Genomic DNA, 21,431 nt, shown 5'->3' with positions numbered 1-21,431 from the left:
CCCATTGTGTTCTCAAGCTAATAGCTACAAGTTATAGTCATCTGCAGGCATCTGTATGCAAAAAAAATTTCAGGCGGAAAAAAAAAACTTCTATTTCATTGTGTTCAAACTTCTATTACTCAGAATCAGTAGCACTTACAGTAATTCTGTCTGCTGGGGAAAAAACTTCAGAGTGTCCCCTTTCAAATGTGACCAAAACCATGCATGTACTCCAAATGGTTCAAGAACAGCTTTAAATTTACTTTGGGTATGCCTTGATTAGGCGTTTTAGGCTAATTTTACAGGATTGGGAAGAGCAAGACAAGAATGAATAAGTTGTTAGCCAAGATTAATTGAAAAAAAAAAATGAAAAAAACTTTGTATTCTGAATACATTCTGGTCACATTTTTAAGGTAAATCTAGGAAATGTAAGGATGTATCTCCTGTTTTTACATAAATGGATTAATGCAGATTGATGTCCAGCAACAGGCTATTGCAGTCTAATAGCAGGCTACTGTTTACCTGGCTGTTGTTTATGCCAGATCTGGCCCATGCACTATTGTGAGTAGAAATGGTAAGTGAGGCCCAGATTTGGCCCACAGTGTGTAAACTGAAGGAGGAACTTGTGTGGAACAGATGTGAACCAAAGAAACATAATAGTACTGACCTTATAGTTCAGATGTGGCCTGATAATGCAACATTATGTTAATTGGGCTGTCATATTCAAATAAAATGTCAACAAGCACGAGGGCTCTCTTTGTGGACTATAGCTCTACATTTAATACAATAGTCCCGGTGAAACGTTTTAATAAGTTAGGGCCATTGGAGGTTCGTCACTCCCTTGCCCTTTGGATTCTGATTACAGATCACAAGTAGTGAAAATGAATAACAAGTTCTCGAGTTCAGTGTCTAAAAGTATGTGTACTCCCCAAGGCTGTGTCCTGACACCTTTACTATTACACTAATGACTGTATTTCACACTGTGATTCTGTTAAAATGTTCAAGTTTGCTGATGACACATCATTGATCAGCCTTATAACAGATAATAATGAATCAGACTACTGGTGAATGTCTTAAAATATAAAGTTGAATGTCTTAAAAACAAAGAAAATGGAATTTGATATCCGGCGGCGACAAAATGCTGTTCTGCAATTAACCATCAATGGCCAGGATATTGAAAATGTACAAAGCTTCAAGTTCCTGGGAATTGCTATCTCTGCATCTCAGAAATGGAATGATGAACAAAAATTTGATGACTCAAAAGATGGTATGTCCAATTTTTATAGAGCAGTGATAAAAAGCGTATTAACTTCCTCTATTACAGTGTGGTTTGGCAACTCCACAGCTCAGCAGAGAGGGCAGGTAAGTGGCATTGCATGATCTGCCTAAAGAAATATTGGTCATGATCTTCCTGCCATTTCTGATATTTATGTGTCATGTATGCAAAGTATAGGAATGAAAATCTTGAAAGATCTCACACATCCTGCTAAGTTCCTGTTAACTCTACTTTCAGGTAGATGCCTCAGGGCAATTAAAGCTATGTCCACATGCTTCCTAAATAGTACTTACTGTAGGATTGCTAGTGTTCTTAATTCTCGCACATCTGTACCTTATACCATAAAAGGATGGGCTGTTTGCTTATGTAGTACACAGTGGTGCATGATGTTGATTTGCTATTGCACTTATGATGATATTCTCTTTAATTTTTTCCTCTCTCTTTATTGTATGTTATTATTGTTGTGAGCTCACCAGGAAAAATTCCAGACAACTATGTGGTTTGGCAGTAAAATACTGATTGATTAAAAATGAATGATTTTTATTTTTGTTGAAGTTCATGAATTGTCAATACAGAGAAGTGCATAACAGTTTAAAGGGATAGTTCACCCGAAATGAAAATGCTCCCATCATTTTCTCACCCTCATGATATCCCAGTGGTGGTGGCGTAGTGGACTAAAGCACATAACTGATAATCAGAAGGTTGCTGGTTCGATCCCCACAGCCACCATCATTGTGTCCTTGAGCAAGACACTTAATCCATGTTTCTCCGGGGGGATTGACCCTGTAATAAGTGCACTGTAATTCGCTTTGGATAAAAGTATCTGCCAAATGCATAAGTGTAAATGTAAATGTGTATGGCTTTCTTTCTTCTGCAGAACACAAATAAAGATTTTTGGAAAAATATCTAAGCTCTGTAGACCCATACAATGCAGCTCCAAAACATAAATTGGTGGCCAAAAGTTTGGACTAATGTACAGATTTTGCTATTATGGAAGAATGTGTTCTTTTATTCACCAAAGTGGCATTCAGCTGAGTCAGGACATTAATAATTAGAAAAATTACTAGTAAAATTTGAAAAATTACTAGTAAAATAAAATAAAAACTTTTTAAAATACTTCAAAGGGTTATCATCAAAAAATCATCCACGTGCAGCAATGACAGCTTTGCAGATTCTTGGCATTCCAGCTGTCAGTTTGTCCAGATACTCGGGTGACATTTAATCCCACGCTTCCTGTAGTGGTCTTGTTGTAAAGTTCTCACGCACCTTGCAGTCTAGCTGATCCCACTAAAGCTCAATGGGTTTAAGATCCATAACACTCTTTTCCAATTTTCTGTTGTCCATTGTCTGTTTCTTTGCCCACTCTAACATTTCTTTTTGTTTTTCTGTTTCAAAAGTGTTTTTTTCTTTGTAATTCTTCCCATAAGGCCTGCACCCCTGAGTCTTCTCTTTACTGTTGTACATAAAACTGGTGTTGAGTGGGTAGAATTAAATTAAGCTTTCAGCTGAGGAAATGTGAGGCATCTATTTCTCAAACTAGAGACTCTGATGTACTTATTCTCTTGTTTAGTTGTACATCTGGCCTTCCACATCTCTTTCTGTCGTTGTTAGAGACCATTGTCCTTTGTCTTTGAAGACTGTAGTGTACACCTTTGTATGAAATCTTCAGTTTTTTGGCAATTCCAAGCATTGTATATCCTTCATTCCTCAAAACAATGATTGACTGATGAGTTTCTACAGAAAGCCGTTTCTTTTTTGCCATTTTTTACCTAATATTGACCTTAAGACATGTCTATTGCATACTCTGGCAACACAAAAACAAACACAGACAATGTAAAGCTTCATTTGATGAACCAAATAGTTTTCAACTGTGTTTGATAGAATAGCAAGTGATTTTCTATTACCAAATTAGCAATTTAGCACGATTGCTCAAGGATAAGGTGTTGAAGTGATGGCTGCTGGAAATGGGGCCTGTCTAGATTTGATCAAAAATGGCTGTTATCAAATAGTGATGGTGCTGTTTGTGACTATGCTTTGTGATCAGTTGAATGCCTCTTTTGTGAATTAAAGTACCAACTTCCTTCAGAAATAGCAAAATCTGTACATTATTCCAAACTTTTGTCTGCCAGTGTTAAAGGAAACCATCCTGGTTACTTTAGTAACCTCTGTTCCCTGATGGAGGAAACGAGACGTTGTGTCGATTTAGTGACACTAAGGGTCACACTTGGGAGCTGGAGACACCTCTGATCTTTGATAAAAGACCAATGGGAATAGGCGAGTGGTATTTGCATGCTCCTCCCCTGGACATACGGGTATAAAGGAGGGGGCGTGCATACAGCTCATTCAGGTTTTGTGCTGAGGAGCCGAGTATACGGTTCCGTCCAGGAGGGACACATCGTCTCATTCCCTTCATCTGGGAACGAAGCTTATGAAAGTAAACAAGACGTACCCTATCTGTCACTCACTCGACTTTGTGTCGATGTAGTGACACTAGGGGTCCCCTACAAAAACGCCACAACTGGCTGAACTGGGTTACGTGGATCGGCGGTGCGAATGTTGTGTGCCGCTTATCCAGCTCACTGGGCCGGCCCGTAACCTCCTGATGCAAGTGTGAGTGTCAAACAGCCCTTTGGGGATGAGTCATGTACTCAAAAGGATGGGGACAGGCTTGACCTAGTCATGTCTCTTTTCACTCTTTTTTTCTTTTTCTCCCCAGAAACCGACCGGGATGCTAGTGTCCACGTCGGTGGGGGGGGGGAGGGGGGGGAGACACCGCAGAGACCACAACCCGCCCAGAGAGGGGAGGGAATTAAGTGGAAATACGTCACATGGTCTTGCCGAGTCTAATCAGAAGTATGTCAGAATGGAGAAGTCCCATGGTAGGGTCCTACCCAATGGGGAGGAAGCTCTACGAGTATGGAGACTGGAAGACACAGTTTGCCAACTGGGAAAAGTTTTTCAGTGGAAAATACAATTGCAAGGGGTTGCCTATGGGGAACCAGCGCATGTGGAGCACCTGTCCCAGCACGCCACTACAAGGCATACAGGCACCTCGTAGAGGGGGCCCAAGCCTGAGTGATGGTGTCTTCAATGGCAGGTGGTAGGCCACTGAGGTCTTCCATGCCCCATCCAAGGGCCAGACATGGAGGTTCCAGAGGTCTGGTCGTGGGTGCCAGATGGTGCCCAGTTCCTGAGAATGAAGGTCCTTCCTCAGGGGGATTTGCCAGGGAGAGGCTGACATGATGAGCATGAGGTCCAAGAACCAAGTCTGTGTGGGCCAGTAGGTAGCCACTAGGGTGACCTGCTCCTCGTCCTCACTGACCTTGCACAGGGTCTGTGAAAGTAGGCTCACTGGGGGGAATGCATACTTGCGTAGTGCAGATGGCCAGCTGTGTGCCAGCACATCTATGCCGAGGGGGGCCTCGGTCAGGGAATATCAGAGCAGGCAATGGGAGGATTCCAGGGAGGCGAACAGGTCTACCTGTGCCTGTCGGTATCGACTCTATATTAGCTGAACCAACAGAGGGTGGAGTCTCCACTCACTTGCGAGTGACCTGTCGCAACAGCGCGTCCACCGACCGGGATGTGAGTGGCTCGCAGTGATTTGAGGTGCTGCTTACTCCAGAGGAGGAGACGGCAGTCGGGTTGTGACATACGAGGGGAGCGTAAGCCACCTTGGTGGTATATATGCGACTGTCGCCGTGTTGTCTGTTTGAACCATAAAGTGCTTGCCATGGATCAATTTCCAGAACATCCGCAGGGCGAGCAGTAACCACGACTGGAGGGACATTCTCTACGCAAGTTGGCGGCGTTCTCGTTCTTCACCGTGGTGAAGTGGATGCCGGCCATCCTGGGCAGGAACCTGGCGAACTGAATTGGCTGCCCGGAAAAGCACAACTGTCATTTCCACATCATCTTGTTCCTGGGCGATCTCACCTGAAGGGGAAATCCCGGCCGAGGCTTTCATGTCTGACTGGATGAGCCAGCTCTCTGATGCTGCGCTCGAAATCTCATCACCTTTGCGGGCACCGAACTGGTCTTGATCACCTCTGCAAAAAACAGCTGTTAGAGATAAATTCCTCCAGGTGTCAGTCCTTACCGCCCTTTCCTCTCCTGGCCTCGCTCTCCTCAGACATCGCGCAGCCACGCCCACATCACCACAGCAGGTAAACATTTACCTGTGGCATAAATAAACTTCAAAAAAAAAGTTCTTTAATGTGTAGAACAGAAATAGACTGAGAATTGGGTGGATATATTTTCCTCTTGTACAATCAAAACAAGGATGTTTAAACTGCAAACTGATTTGAGCCAATTAGATGAGTCGCCAGGGGAGAACTGCACACGTCGCGGCCGATGGGCTAGATGCATTCCCCTCTCACATGACGTGGGCCTGGGAAGACAACCGCCAAGGACAGCGCCACCCCTCACAGCGAGGACAGCTGACAGACCCAGCTCATGCCTGGGCTATTCCAAAGACACTACCCCACCCTTCACGGAGCCCCGTCTCACCATGAGGATGCCAAATTCTCCCTTTGTTATGAACACTATTCCCCTTGGAACATTTATTTTCCCCTTTATGGAACCTTTATTTTGATTATTATTTCCAATAAATGCTGCTCCGAGGCTTGTCACCACTCCCACTGTGTCTGTCGCTTACTCACCCTGCCACAAAATATACACAACAGCAGTCGGTGTAACAGTCTCCAGGACTGAACGGGTTTTCTAACATTATTTTCTTTCTCTGTCACAGCTAACGTTAGGCTCTATATATATATAGAAAAATATTTTTCACTTGACAGTTATAACAACACTGGAAACTGAACATAAAGTTCCATGACTTACCTTTTTGCAACAAATTTTGATCCTTTGCAAAAAGAAGAGGTTATACTTGCTGCAATGACACCAAGTTGAATCCGTCAAAGATAGGGCTCTGCGAGGATTAACCGCTGAGATTGGCCCACATGGGAAAAGCCACATGTCAGCCAGAAGTGGAATTTACATTCAATGTGGCTCTGGCCAGATCTTTTTACAGATGTAGGCTTTGAGCAGACAGTGACTCACTTCTGCCAGAATCGGCGCAAATGTGCTTGCTATCTGACAACACTAGCATTCTGAACCTTGTCTACATAAACTAGTTGAACTCAGGACAGTTAGCATTAGCATGAAATCGTGTGTGTAGGTAGATATAGTGTTTTTTCACACTCCGATATTATTAAGTGTTTGTGTGTGTTATATGTATTACATTACATTCAAGATAATACCAAACTTGTCTTTGTCTCATCTCAAAAGTCCAGAGTAAACACTCAATCATTGTAAATGCTAGTACCAGCAAATCAAAGACAGAGCTATGAGACTATGAATAAAGAGCAAATACCCTTCTTGATTTATGAATTTGATTTGCTGTGAATGTGTAAAATGACAATCAGAACAGTAATGATTACACAAGAAACTTATATAACAGTTTTATTTCTCATATTCTTTGAAAACAGTTAATGAAAACAGCATATAGCACAGATAAATCTATACAAAATAAAACAGTTTACAGCACATTTTGGAGTATAATCCCACAGCTGGCACTAAAACCTAAGAAACCGATAAAGTCATAATTTAGAGAAATGTTTGATGATTATTTTGAGCACAATGACTTCAGGTTAACAAATAAATGGGACAGACACATTCAAATCTTTTATGTCTTTATTTGTACAGAGTAGCATTTGCATGTATAAGGTTTTACACACATCTTTAAAAATAAACCGATGTGTGTAAAACCTTAGCCGTTTTATTTAGCATGTGAGACGATGTGTTGAGGTTGCTAACATATCTTTAGTGTGGAAATAATGTGTTCAATCAATCCCTGATAAATGTTTAATGTCCAGCACCCATCCACCGACTAAATAATACCTGATTTCAGAGACTTGAATGTCTTTCCTGACTTGTGTAAGCATCAAAATTGTGAATTAAGTATTGAGAATATTAATATAACCTGAAGTGTTATTCTAACAAGTTCCCTTTACAAAAAGCTTCACTATGATGCTGCGCTGCTAAGCGCTACGGGGAACAACCCTAATTGTGACCGAGCTGAAATAAGGTGTGTAACATGTCAATGAACATTGACCGGAATTTATAGCCTTGGCTGATGTAATCATTAGATGCACCTGCGGCCAGGCTATAAATGGATACGTCACCAGGTGTCGTCAGAAACTCTTTTTTCTGTAGAAAGAACTGTCAGCGGGCACTTGCCTCGCCACTGCCAGGTTCTATGTGGCCACTGTGGTTTGCCATGGCTTGGTGGGCGGGGTGCCCTCAAAGAGGCATCCTCATTATTGCCCGCGCCTACGAGGCGCGCGGTCAAGCTTCGCCAGTAGGTTTTAGGGCACACTCTACCAGAGGGCTCTCCTCCTCTAAAACCTTGGCTAGAGGTCTCCCTCTGCAGCAAGTTTGTGATGTGGCAGGTTGTCCTCTCCGCACACATTCGTTGGACTTTTCTAGTTTGGATGTTCTGCACTCCGGGCTCTTATGCCCTTGAGTCGACATCTCAGCTCATGCCTGAACAAGTTTGTGATGCGGCAGGCTGGTCCTCTCCGCTCACATTCATCAGTTTTTATGACAAGTTTGTGTTGCGATCGGGTTCTCTTCGCACACATTCATCGAACTTCATGGGTTAGATGCTTTGCTACTCCGGGCTCTTATGCCCTTGAGTCGACATCTCAGCCCATGCCTAAACAAGTTTGTGATGCGGCAGGCTGGTCCTCTCTGCACACATTCATCAAAATGTAACGGTTTAGATGTTTATGCTACTCCGGGCTCTTATGCCCTTGAGTCGACATCTCAAGCTCATGTCTGAGACCTCTCGCGTTTTTGTGAGTACACTGCACAACCGTAGGGGGCCGGACAGCCCCAAGTGCGGCGGTGTGGGTATTGCGTTCCTCGTAGCGCTTAGCAGCGCAGCATCATAGTGAAGCTTTTTGTAAAGGGAACGTCTCGGGTTACATGTGTAACCCTTGTTCCCTGAAAAAAGCGGAATGAGATGCTGCGCTGCTTTGCCGCACTGGGACGTCCCAGGACTGCTCTTCAAAAAGAAGTATCTGACGACACCTGGTGACGTATCCATTTATAGCCTGGCCGCAGGTGCATCTAATGATTACATCAGCCGAAGCTATAAATTCCGGTCAGTGTTCATTGACGTGTTACACACATTATTTCAGCTCGGTCACAATTAGGGTTGTTCCCCGTAGCGCTTAGCAGCACAGCATCTCGTTCCTCTTTTTTCAGGGAACAAGGGTTACACATGTAACCTGAGATGTTAGGAGGATCCAATCCACCAATAAATTTTACCTTCGTACTTATCTTTGTAAAAAAATTTTTGTTGTTAATGTTTCCAGTGCGCATTGAATTTCTCATTAGTACTGGAGAAACGCAATGCTTTGTTTACACATTTTTCTCCATAACATGGCGGCATGGTGTGTTTGATGACATAATCGAATACTATCTATTGGAGACAGTTTGGTGCAATTTTAATAAATGTGTGAATATGATCCTGCAAATGTTATTGTGTTACCTTATTAAACATTCAGTTATATCTAGTTAGATAAATCAAGGAACTTGTTTCTTGGCTTATTTGGATGCTGAACATAATTTTTTTATTCACACTCCGCAGAATAGAGTTCAGTCAGAGTGCAAAAAAAACAGCCTGAGTGTTTTATACATTTCTCAGCCATGCTGTCAACCGCTGCTCTTAATGTTTCATGTCAACTGAGGTTTTAACATCACAAGAGTTAATTTAGCACACAAATGGCACTGGTAGCATAAATTTGAGATCATTCTTTGGTTTACAGAAAAACTCTTGTAAAAGAAAATGTTTGTGGATCAAGTGAAGTCAAGGGAGGCAGATAAAATATTCAGTGTTATTCCACATTCGCCCCAACATCCTGCCAGAACTGGAAAGTGGGGGTGTCGGTCTCATTTATGATTAAAAACTATAGAGCACACATGGATAACATGTGAGTCCCATCAACAGAAGAGACTAATAGAGCTTCTATTAATGCAGACTTCATTGAAAAATGTATGGATTTTGAGACAGAGGTAGTGCCAAGGTCAAGCTCACCGCCAGAACTTTCTTTAAAGCCAGACATGGCTTTTGTAGTCTTGTTCTTATATATGTTTTCATGGTGTACAAATAGAAGATATGTGCTACATTCCTTTGCCCAGTGGCAGTGAAAATGTTAAATTCTGCTCATATTCCATACAGATCCTCTTTTCCAAGGTATATAACATGCCATATTTGGGCTTTTATTATAATATCAAGCTGAGTTACGACATCAATCAGAATGCAGTGCACCGTGGACGAAGAAGTCCTCTGTGGGCTTATTTTCAGCTGAAATGTTTGGCTTTGAGGGTTCGGTCTGCAGCATTAAAGCAAGGTATATATTGCATGTCAAGTTTGGTGAGCTTTGAAATAAATCCACAGGCCATAATGGACAAACCATCTTTCTGCAAATCAAATGAACATCACAAGCATTTAAAGGTCCGTTAGCAAGCATGTATCCCAATGGCAAATATAGCTTTCTACAGTGTTTAATAGTTATACTGCCATTTCTCAGAACCATTTATTGATCCCATATGGACCAAGCAAGAAGGCTAATGTGACTGCCCTATTACTTGTGTGTGTACAGATCTGTGATATTATGTAATATTTAATTTTTGCAAGCTGAATGAGTGAAATAAATTCACTTTTATATAAGATGTGATCCATTAAGGGATGATGTCCTTTTTAGACAGTTCCTCTCAAAAGACTTAATTACGTTAGATAAAGATGTGGGGATTTGTGACTTGATATTAGCTTTAATCTGTCCCTCTTTCACTCCCTGCTAATAAGTCTGCCACTGGTGAGCATTCAAGAATTTGATTATTGCACTGGTAATGAATAGATTCACACCTGCTGTGCTGGGTACAGCACCTGCTTCTTGGATGGCAATTGTGACGTAACGCCCCAGTGAACATAGCCATTTCACACGTGAACTCAATGACAGTAGTAGTTCCTCTGCTGAAATCTGCTTATCGAAATTCGATCCACTGCCCCCAGTGGCCAAAGCTGGATGTGTTTTCATATGAAATGTCCACAGAGTGGCACAAAAGCGAGCTGTATTTTTACTTGTAAATTATGTAGTCTAATATAGTCATCAGAAATGCATATTTTATTAACTCTACCCCCTAATTTAGACCCCAACCCTAAACCTAACAGTTAGTGGAGTAAAAATATAATTTGAGAGCAAAAATGCAACCTCCGAATCACACTCAGCATTGTTTATTTAATAATAATAATAAATTGAATTTGTATAGCGCTTTTCTCGAACTCAGTCACTTTACAGAGCAAGTGAAAAAAAAAAAAGATATTATTCAGGAACATATAGAGTTGGGAGGGGCGGGGGGCTATGGATAGGCAGAGGTGAATAGATGGGTCTTGAGGCGGGACTGGAAGATGGTTAGAGACTCAGAGGTGCGGATCTCATGGGGAAGAGAGTTCCATAGCCTGGGAGCTGCCCTGGAAAAGGCTCTTTCCCCAAAACTGTGGAGCTTGGACTTGTGAATGCAGAGGAGACCGGCTGAGGTGGACCTGAGGGACCGTGAGGGTTGTAGGGGGAGAGGAGGTCAGTGAGGTATGAGGGGGCCAGGTGATGGATGGCTTTGTAGGTAAGTACCAGGATTTTGTATGTGATCCGGTGGGAAATGGGAAGCCAGTGTAATTGTTTTAGGACTGGAGTGATGTGGTGCCAGGATTTGGAGCGGGTGATGAGTCGGGCAGCTGCGTTCTGGACCAGTTGGAGTCTTATGTAGTTTGAGCTGATACCAAAGAGTAGTGAGTTGCAGTAGTCCAGTCGTGAGGAGATGAAGGCGTGAATGAGTCTTTCAGCAGCAGAGGGTGTGAGTAAGGTTCTGATTTTGGCGACGTTACGGAGGTGAAAGAAAGAGGTTTTAATGACATGACGGATGTGAGGCTCCAGGGAGAGTGTTGAATCAAAAATCACGCCGAGGTTGCGGGCCTGGGGAGATGGGGAGACAATGGTGTCGTCAATGGTGATAGTAGTGTTATTGGTTTTACTGAGAGTGGATTTGGAGCCTATGAGGAGGAATTCTGTCTTATTGCTGTTGAGTTTGAGGAGGTTGTGTTTCATCCAAGTTTTAATAGCAGACAGACAGGAGTTGATGTGGGAGAGGGGAGGATTCTGAGGGGATTTGGTGCTGAGGTAGATCTGGGTGTCATCGGCATAACAGTGGAAATTCAGTTTGAAGTGGCGAAGTATCTGCCCAAGGGGGAGAATGTAAATGATGAAGAGCAGGGGGCCAAGTACGGAACCTTGTGGAACGCCTTGGGTGACTGTGACTGTTGCAGAGGTGAGGTTATGAAGAGAGATGAAGTGGGATCTGTCGGAAAGGTAGGAATGGAGCCAGCTGAGTGCAGTACCTTCGATGCCAAGGTCTTTGAGTCTGGTGAGCAGGATGTTATGGCTCACAGTATTGAAGGCTGCACTCAGATCGAGAAGAATAAGGATGTTAAGGGAACCGTTGTCAGCGGAGGTGAGGAGGTCATTGAGAACTTTGAGGAGAGCGGTTTCTGTGCTGTGTAGGGTGCGAAAACCAGATTGGAGAGGTTCAAATTGGTTATTGGCATGAAGATAGGTTTGTAATTGTGAGGCAACTATACGTTCCAGGGTTTTAGACAGAAAGGGGAGGGTGGATATTGGGCGGTAGTTGTTAAAAGAAGAGGGATCCAGACCAGGTTTTTTGAGGATTGGGGTGACAGCGGCAGTTTTAAAAGCAGAGGGGACAGTTCCAAGGGACAGTGAGGAATTGAAGAGGTTAGTGAGGTAGGGGCAAAGGACAGGGAGGCAGGACTTCATGAGTGGAGTAGGGAGGGAGTCAAGTGAGCAGGTAGTCGGTTTGGAAGAGCTGATGAGTTTAGAGATTTCCAGAGTGGTGACTGAGTGAAACTGGGAGAGGAGGCAATGTGGAGAAAGGGGAGGGAGGTCAGGAGGGATAAGGGGGAAAGGGGCCGTGTTAGGGGCTAGATTAGATATTGGGAAGTCGGATGCAGGGGATAGAGATTGATAAATTATGTTGATTTTATCAGCGAAAAAGTGAAGGAATGAGTTACAGAGATCCGGAGTAGAGGTAGGGAGGGTATTGGTCCGAGGCTTGATGAGGTTGTTCAATGTGGAGAAGAGGGTTCTGGGGTTTTGACAGGGGTTGGTGAGGATAGTGGAGAGATAGGCAGATTTGGCAGCAATGAGGGCATCTTTGTAGGCAATGAGGTGGAGTTTATAGGCTTCATGGTGGACTATGAGCGATGATTTTTTTGTCAGGCGTTCTAATTGGCGGCCGGTTTGTTTCATTTTCCGGAGTGCAGGTGTGTACCAGGGTGACTTGTTAAAGGTGACAGTTTTTGTTTTGAGGGGGGCCAGAGTGTTAAGGGAGGTACACAAAGCAGAGTTGAGATGGTTTGTGAGATCATCAGGTGAGGTAAGGGTTGAGTCCATGTGGAGAGTGGTGGAGAGCAGGTCAGAGAGATGATGGGGATCAATAGATTTAAGGTTGCGGAATGTGATTTCTCTGAGGAGGCGGGGGCGTGGGGTTGGAGAAGGAATGGTGAACCGTATCAGTTTGTGATCAGAGAGGGGAAAGAGGCATGGATGGAGGTTGAGCACTGGTTGGTTAGTGGAGCAGACCAGGTCAAGAATGTGTCCTTTTTCATGGGTGGGGAATGTAACATGTTGGATGAGAGTAAAGTTATCCAATAAAATGGTGAATTCTGATGACAGCTTGCAGGTGGGGGAGTCTATGTGGATGTTTAAGTCACCGAGTAGCAGCAGACGTGGAGAGAGAGATGAGGCTACTGTGAGAAGTTCAGTGAAATCGGAGATGAAGGAGGGATTTGGTTTAGGTGGCCGGTAAATGAGGATAACTGTCATGGAGGAAAGAGCTTTGAAGACGAGATATTCAAATGATGATACTGAAGGGAGGGTGAGTTCAGTGATCCGGAAGTTCTGATTATAGATAACGGCGAGTCCACCTCCACGGCGGGAGGGGCGGGGTTTGCAGATATAATTGTAGCCAGTGGGGGATGCTTGGTTAAGGGAAAAGAAGTCATCGGGTTGTTGCCAGGTTTCGGTGAGCAGAAGGAAATCCAGCGTGTTGTCAAGGATAAATTCATGAAGGGCAGGGGCTTTATTGTTAAGCGATCGGGTGTTGAGGAGGGCAAAGTTGGCCTGGTGAGAGGGTGGTGAGATGGGGGCAGGCTGGAAAAATCTGAGATTATCACAGTTAGCAGTGCGTGTGGGGGGGTAATGCAGTTGAGGAGGGACAGTGAGTGGATTTGCAAGTGATTGGGGAATATATATATTTGATGTGCGAATAGCACTGTAGTCCAGTCCGGGTTTTCTGTGCAGCCAAACGGTGCGCTCAGCGCTAAGTGATCCAGCGGGGGAAGCACTCCGATGACGTGGAAGAGGTGCGACAAAGCGTGCAGGTGACCAGATGGATGGAATGGAATGTCCGTGGTGGAAGTAAACAAACTTGCGGCGAAAGCTTCTGTGGATATAACGGGGTCGACGTAGAAGTCCGAGCTGTTTGATGACTGGGATGCAGGATGGAATGGAGAAGTTTTTTACATTGCAGTTCCTGCTTTCAACGAGACCAGAACCTGCATCCCTTAGGTTGCTCACACAATGCACTGTCAATAGCACCAAAGAAAGGGTGATCACATTTGAATGGACCCTTTTCACATTTCTTGTTTTGGATGTAAAGTATAGCAGGGTAAACTTCTATAGCGGTGATTGGAAGACCACAGATTCCCTATTTTATTATTATTGTTTCCCTATTTGCTCCACCAGCTAAATAAAAAATCCACTATTGCTATTTCACAACTTTCCATAAGAAGACATTTTAGAGAGTGGTGGATAACAGCAGTCGGAATCTTTTCCTTCAGCACCTGAATTAGAAAACCCACCAAAGCAGTTTTTTTTCAAATTAATGCCTAGGTAATATAACACAAAGTTTTATCATCTGGACCAATCAGACACACATTTATTCATTATTTAATGAATCAGCCAACAGATGTCTCAAGACTGAAACAAGCAAAGGTCCAAGTAGGCCCAAGCCGACTCTGTTATATCAGCAACTAGTGGACCTCAGTGACATTCCAAGTGGGGGAGGTTAGCCTCATGCCAGAGGAATCTTTCCCCATAGGAAATGGTGGAAAAGACATTGTGTATAGGATCATTACTGTCTTGTAAAGTTTTTTTTGTTTTTTTGTACTTGTAAGGGGTTCTGTTGATAAGGAGAACACGAAGGCGAGTAGCTCCTCTCAAGGTAACTCTTTTATTTACAGTTTTACACAGCTTTTAATTTATAGCAACCAGTTCACTCCCAGACTCTCTCTCTCAAGTGTTGGTGGCGTGGGTCTTTTATCCGCTCTCCCCGTGCTCACTGGAATTAGAGACAGGTGTTAGACATAATTTAGCTCAGGTGTAAGTGCCCTTACCGCTCTCTCCGGACGGGCACTTGACCACACCCCCGCTGCCACAGTACTGTATACTGTTTTATGCATGACTTATGACAGGACTACCAGCTAATGTAAAATTATTTATTATCATGTTTTCTATCAAATGAATCCTTGTGTGACACACCGCAAAGTGGGATATCATTCTGATACCATGCATTGTATGCTTGCTATATTAGTCAGAGCATAAAGGGGCACACATTAAAAAAAACTAACCCCAATCATGCAAACAATTCAGCTTCCAAACAAAGGAACATTGCCCGCTTGGAAATTACACCTTTCTCCTTGGTCAATCAGACTCGAGAGGAGGGACCTCCAGCAGAAGTTAAAAGACATGTCCCACCTCTTACTCACTTTTTCTCCCCTGGCTCTTTCCCCTGTCTCTCTCTTCCCTCTGCTGCTGGTCTTGCTGACCAGGCCTCAACACCTCAAGCCATGTGCAACTACCTCGACCATAGAGTCAATGAACACACAGTTCATCCTAATTTCTTCATTCAACACTGAAGAAATTGATTGCAACTTCAATGCCATTGACACAAGGAACCATCAAGCCTTTCTCTTCCGACTGCATCCGGGCGCTCTCTCAACAGCCAAGGCATTGAAGGATCGTACCAGTAACTAACTAGACCTAGTTTTAGTATAAGATGAAAACCCCTTTGTAACAAAGGTGCTTTTAAATTAAGAGCTTGATGGTTCTCTCAGATGGTCAGAATGACTACTTTCATAACTGCATTTCCCCTATTCTGATCCAATCTCATTTTTATTTCACTTTTCCCTTTCCCATGTATGAGTGTTTTGTATGTTTTTGTTTAGATTAGTTATGTGTTTGTATTTAGTTAAATAAACTTTTGTGTACATTCTTGCGAGTTGATTCTGGTCTGCTTGAAAATCATTTACATTAAAATTAAATTTAACGATTCGATCTCAGCGCCATACTAAGGAAGAGTTATTTTTGTATGGTCATGAATAATATACTTTCTGAGAATTTATTGACGATCAATACTGAGTGTTCACTGGACGAACAGATAAATTTATTGTAATATTAATTCAGCTACTTCAAGTTGATTCTATTAACCGATCCAAATGTTCATAATTAATTATAACGAGTTATGATTAATTATTCATGTTTCACTTTTAAGGATATTTTTGACTGTGGTATATATTGATAAATAATCTCATCCCTGTTTCTAAAAGATTTTGCTTCAAAGCTATACCTATATATGTAATATTATTGTCAATAAGCCATGAGAATAATATTACTCCAAAAAGAGATTTAATCATAATTCTCTTATTAAAGCTAATTCCCAACAGTAGAAATTGTGAGCTGATGCAACAAGACGTTGTATTACGATTTTAATGGTGGAGAATTTATTCAGACAAATAATGGAGTTATTTGTCATTTATCTAAATTATAACGTTGTGAAACATGACTGATTCCATTATAAATTTCTTTACATAGTAATGTAGAAATAAGACTAGATCTAGAAATAAGTTTAATTTAATTCCTAGCTCACACATACTGTTTCCCTTACAAACAATAGTAACGTACACCGCACATTACATTTATCTACAAAATTCACTACATGTATTGGTGTGAGAATCTGGGGACTTTAACTTATTACTGTTTATTTGTGCATTGTGGAATGCGTTGGCACTCATATGTATCGATGAAATGGCTTTCATTAGTGTTGACCCAGATCACAAATCACTGGTGTTGGTTGCTATGGCGACGGAAGTTCACGGGAAGAACTAAAGAGACTTTTCCGGGGCAATCTACCGCGCATACGCAACCTGCCGACACCTTATTGTAAACACAGTGCAGCTAAGCTAATAGCATAACACAACACGACCAAACTAACCAGTTAGCAAACTTTCACTGAAACCGCTACATACGCAACAAAGGATACAATTACCTAATTTTACACTAAATATTTTTTTTTAATTGAAAATATAAAAAGATTTACACTACTAAATAACATGGATATGGGTCATCACAATCTGTGAAAAGGGTTCATTGATACCAAGATGTCTGATAAGGGCACCATGTCTGATAAGGGCATTGTCAGTAATTCGGCTGAATGTGATTTAAGGGTTCATGAACATTCGAATGCAACAATCATATGTTTTTAAACCATACCACATCCACATCATCCTGAAAAGCAATCTTTTTGTAAAATATATTTTTTGTGAATAACAATTTGTATTGATTTTTACATTAAACTAAGAAAAGAAAAACAAATATACACAGAATCAACATTTAACCCCCACTCCCACCCTGACCCTCAACAAACATTATATTGGTCACATATGAGCATGCATGCATGCATACATACATACATACATACATACATATATCTTTAAATATTTAATTATGTAACTATGTATAATTATTTCATCATTATATATTGAATTATTGTTATATGAGGAGCTTTCTCAGCAAATATTTGTGTATACGATTAAATGTGATTAATCAAGATTAATTCATCAGGACACCATGTAATTAACTTGATTAAAAATTGTAATCGATTGACAGCCCTAATATGTATATGTATAACTCCAGCCACTAAGCGGAACCAGCACAAAAAGAAACAAAAAAGGCGCTCAGTTTCCTTGTACAGTCAAGTGGATGTTCAGTGCGTTGGTCCATTCGGCTGCGAAGTGAGTACCACAAAATAACATACTCAGTCCATTAACTTTATGAAGGACATCGCTTGCTGGGGACATGTAAATGTTTTACGGCCATCCTTAGCATCTGTTCTCAATTTGGCCGGGAACATCAGTGCAAAAGCGACCTTCCGGTGATGTAAGAGTTTCTTGCATTCCTTGAATCGATCATGTTTCTCTCTCGTCAAATTTGCAAAGTTTGGGAACAAAAAAATGCTGTGGTTCTTCCGAGAAAACCATCCTTTACTCCTTGCCTCGTGTAACACGAGATCCTTATCAGATGATGTCAGAAAATTGATAGGGGCCTGTCTCCCAAAGTGGATCGGTTTTCCAGATTATGGCGTGTTATGTCGAGCAGACTCAGAAAGAGCCTCTCCAGGAATTTCCATATATCCTAATCCTCTTCGGCCTCAGGAATTCCAACAATATAGACGCTATTCTGCCGGCTACGGTTCTCTAGTCTTCCAACTTCTCCCAGACATGCTCCAAATCCACATTGGTCACTAGCAGATTAGTTGATAGTTCCCTCTCCGATGACTCCAGATAATCAATCCGTTTCTCGACATCCTCCTTTCTTGTAACCACTTCAGTGATCGATTGACTGTAAAATACATTTTAAGTTGCCATATGGTACCAAAGTCAATCAAGTATAGCATGTATAGTAGCTATATGGAGCTTTTATAAACGCAGCCCAATAAAAGCTCTAATTAAATTAGAAATTACCAATGGATTTAGCAAAGGAGTACACTTACTGTAAATTTAGTCTTGAAAGCTGTTTTTCTATTTTCTACATACCATGCTTTATAAATACTCCTTGTTAGTTAACCTTAGGAAACTTGACACTTAGGTGGGTAATATTGAGAAGTTCTTTAAGTAGGGTTTGTCACTAGTTGTTTTATTAAATTTTTTGCTGCTGTACTTAGGCAAACGTATAACATATACATATATAAATAAATCAACTCATAAAACTCAGTTATGTTTAACAAACAATAAAAGAACACACAACAGCAGAGAAATATGTGTGTGAGAAATTTGCATATTTGAATATCTCTCCTTGTTAGTAACATACGTTTACCGCATGTTAAATCAGTTTATTTGAGTTTTATCTCAAAAACAGGCTGTGGCGGAGCTGAAACATTACAAAAACAAATTAAATAATTAAATCAAGGTTGTCTCCACCCATTTCCGTTGCTAAGTGGGGGAAAAAGGAAATGTGGTTGTCACATAAAAGGAGGAGAAAAACAAAACAAAAGAAAAAAAAAGAGTGTGGAAAAAGACGTGAAGTTGTTGTTAAGAGTGCGATTTATCGAGGTGAGAACCGGAAAGCCTCAATAACCGTCGAGACGCCAAAAGTAAACGCATGAACCGAACGAGCTGTTGGGGGTTAGACGAAGGGAAATACTAAAGAAAAAGTAAGGTGTTGTTTGCACTTACCTGGGAGGCAGTGACGAAATCGTCAGCGGGTAAAACGCTGTGTCTCTGCTGGAGCGGTTGCTGGTGAGAAAAAAAACGCTCTCCATAATGATGTCTTCAGCGCGGAGCATGTAAAAGAACCCCAAGCGAGCTGTATTAAGTGCCGTCTGGATCCTGGGTTGTTCCCGTTTACCATCCAACAGAGTTTCACCATTGCTAAAGGCTACGGCGTGGCTGGGTTTGCGGCTGGTTATCCAAAACACTCACACAAATTCACCTCTGCACTTTATACATCCGGGTATTCCGGTTCCCCACAAACTAAACAGTGAGTAATATTTTTTTTATTTTATTTGTTTTGGCTCGATTTTGTTTGGCTTTGTTTATATCACCCCCTGCTGGGCAGGGAGACGACTGTCTAGCAAAAAATTTCGTATGGATTACTTTTATGATTCCTTTATTTGCTTTTTAGAGCATTGCAATTTTGGCACCCATTCACATGCATTGTAATGGCCTACAGAGCTGAAATATTCTTCTACAATCATAATTTGTGCTCTGCAGAAGAAAGGAAGTTATACACATCTGCAATGCAATGAGGGTAAATGATGAGAGAATTTTCATTTTTGGGTGAACTATCCATTTAAAGTGATAGCTCAGCCATAATTTAACATTCTGTCATCGTTTCCAAACCCTCATGTTGTTCCAAACCCATGTGACCTTCTGTATTCTGTGGAACCCAAAAGATGTTAGACAGAATGTTAGAGACTGACAGTCTCAGTCACCATTCACTTTTAAAATATGGAGTAAAAAACACATTCACAGAAAGTGCATAGTGTCTCAGGCTAACGTTCTCTCAAAAATCTACTTATTGTGTTGCATGGAAGAAAGTTATATGGGTTTGGAACAACATGATGGTGAATGATGACATAATTTCCATTAATATTAATAATAATATTCATTCTGTAATACATGTTAAATGTGTATTATGTAATGGAATACAGGGGAGTTAACATCCATTATGTCTTTTGTGAAAGTAACGAGTTACTCACTACTTGAGTACTCCTTTAATTGGATACTTTCGTACTCTTACTCAAGTAATTATTTATGTTAGTACATTTATTTCTACTTGAGTATTTTATTTTTTAAGTAATTGTACTTTTATTGAGTACAGTTTGTGGCTACTCTACCCACCTCTGCCTGGGGAGTAAGTATTTCTAATACATCCCATAGACATTACAGAACAGTTTAACTAGTATCATGTGTATATTTAACTTTAATTTATGAAAGAAAAAAAAAAACTTTATCTAGATCAAGATCTAACCATTCTAAACAAGAGATCTAACCAAGAATGTAACAATTGTAAAAAACACTTGATTTATATAGTTTAGCTTAAAGTTCTGTCATAAACTACAGTATTTTTTTAATGGTGTATGCTGTCTGTTGTTGAATATGGGCACTTTAGGCCAGGCAACCCTTTCTAACTCTTCTCGTATTGTCTTTTGATTTCAGGGCACAGAGGTTCCAGTCTGGACAAAGACGGCATTCTATTTACCTTCAATTGAATGTGAGCTCCTGCTGACCTCCAATATTTCAAATGGGGTTGTCATGGAAACTGCTGGTGCTGCAATTATTCATAGGGTGCCTTTCAGGTAGGCATCCTAATAACATATGTTACCAATCTGTTTCTGTGGCATACGTTTGTCCTTGTCATTTACTATTACGGGCAGACCTCTCATTCAGGGAAGTCTGTTATCTTCTATAACCAATTTAAAGTGCCACTTTATTTGCTGGTACTAAATCTAAAAAATGGACACTGAGGTGAGCGAAGACAGACATTTGGCATGGTTGTAAAGCCTCTGAGAGGCGGTTTATTTTTTAAAAAGCAAACACAAGTATAAAACGTGAAAATAAAGTGTACAAGGAGACATATTGCTAAACTTAAAAGGGGACATGGTGTCCTTGCAGTGCTGGGCAATACTTGGATTGGTCCAGGTATGAGCAGAGTCAAAATCAAAATACTTTGTTCATCCTGGAACAACATTCCTGTCATCCTCACAGTCATCCTTACTCTATAGCTAAGCCTAACCATTAACTTGCCATAAAATTAGAGGGAAATTATAGGTTTCTATGAACGTTGTTGAAGCCCCAACCCCAGCATTGTGCATAACCTCATCTGCAGCAAAAGATCTAGTCTATTTTGCTTAAACTGGCCAAGAACCATCACGTCTAAATGACATGTAGCCTATTCAGTCACAGTTTGTTTTGTTATTACTGTGTATGTTGTTCAGGGGCGGGATTATCTGAGATACATTATACCATTATAATTGACCGGAGCAGAAAATAATGAATTTAAATAATGGTTTGGCAGTCTTAGCATATGATTGCACATAAAACAAAAAATAGTGGAAAATGTGTAGTGAGTATAGTTACAGAGTGTACAATAAAGTATAGTACAGTTAATAAGTACAGACGATTTCACAGACAGAAGAAAACAAATCAGAATATAATGTTATGCTCTTGGATATCCAATTTACTTGCTACTATGTT

General features: G+C 41.3%; 1 protein-coding gene across 3 annotated transcripts in view; it reads left to right on the top strand.

Annotated features, from left to right (window-relative positions):
* Window positions 1-21,431, top strand: part of LOC127628764 (contactin-4-like) — a 168,002-nt gene that overhangs the window by 14,561 nt on the left and 132,010 nt on the right. For 2 of the 3 annotated variants that reach the window (XM_052105631.1, XM_052105630.1), the window contains exon 2: window positions 20,394-20,533. In XM_052105631.1, coding sequence (XP_051961591.1) covers window positions 20,479-20,533 — 55 coding nt within the window. In that variant the 5' untranslated portion in view covers window positions 20,394-20,478. Of the gene's footprint in view, window positions 1-20,393; window positions 20,534-21,431 lie in introns of those variants that run through there. The other variant, XM_052105632.1, reaches the window with a different exon arrangement.

Source organism: Xyrauchen texanus, chromosome 35 (genome assembly GCF_025860055.1).
Source record: "Xyrauchen texanus isolate HMW12.3.18 chromosome 35, RBS_HiC_50CHRs, whole genome shotgun sequence".
Classification (NCBI taxonomy): domain Eukaryota; kingdom Metazoa; phylum Chordata; class Actinopteri; order Cypriniformes; family Catostomidae; genus Xyrauchen; species Xyrauchen texanus.
This window is presented reverse-complemented; position numbering and strand designations above follow the sequence as displayed.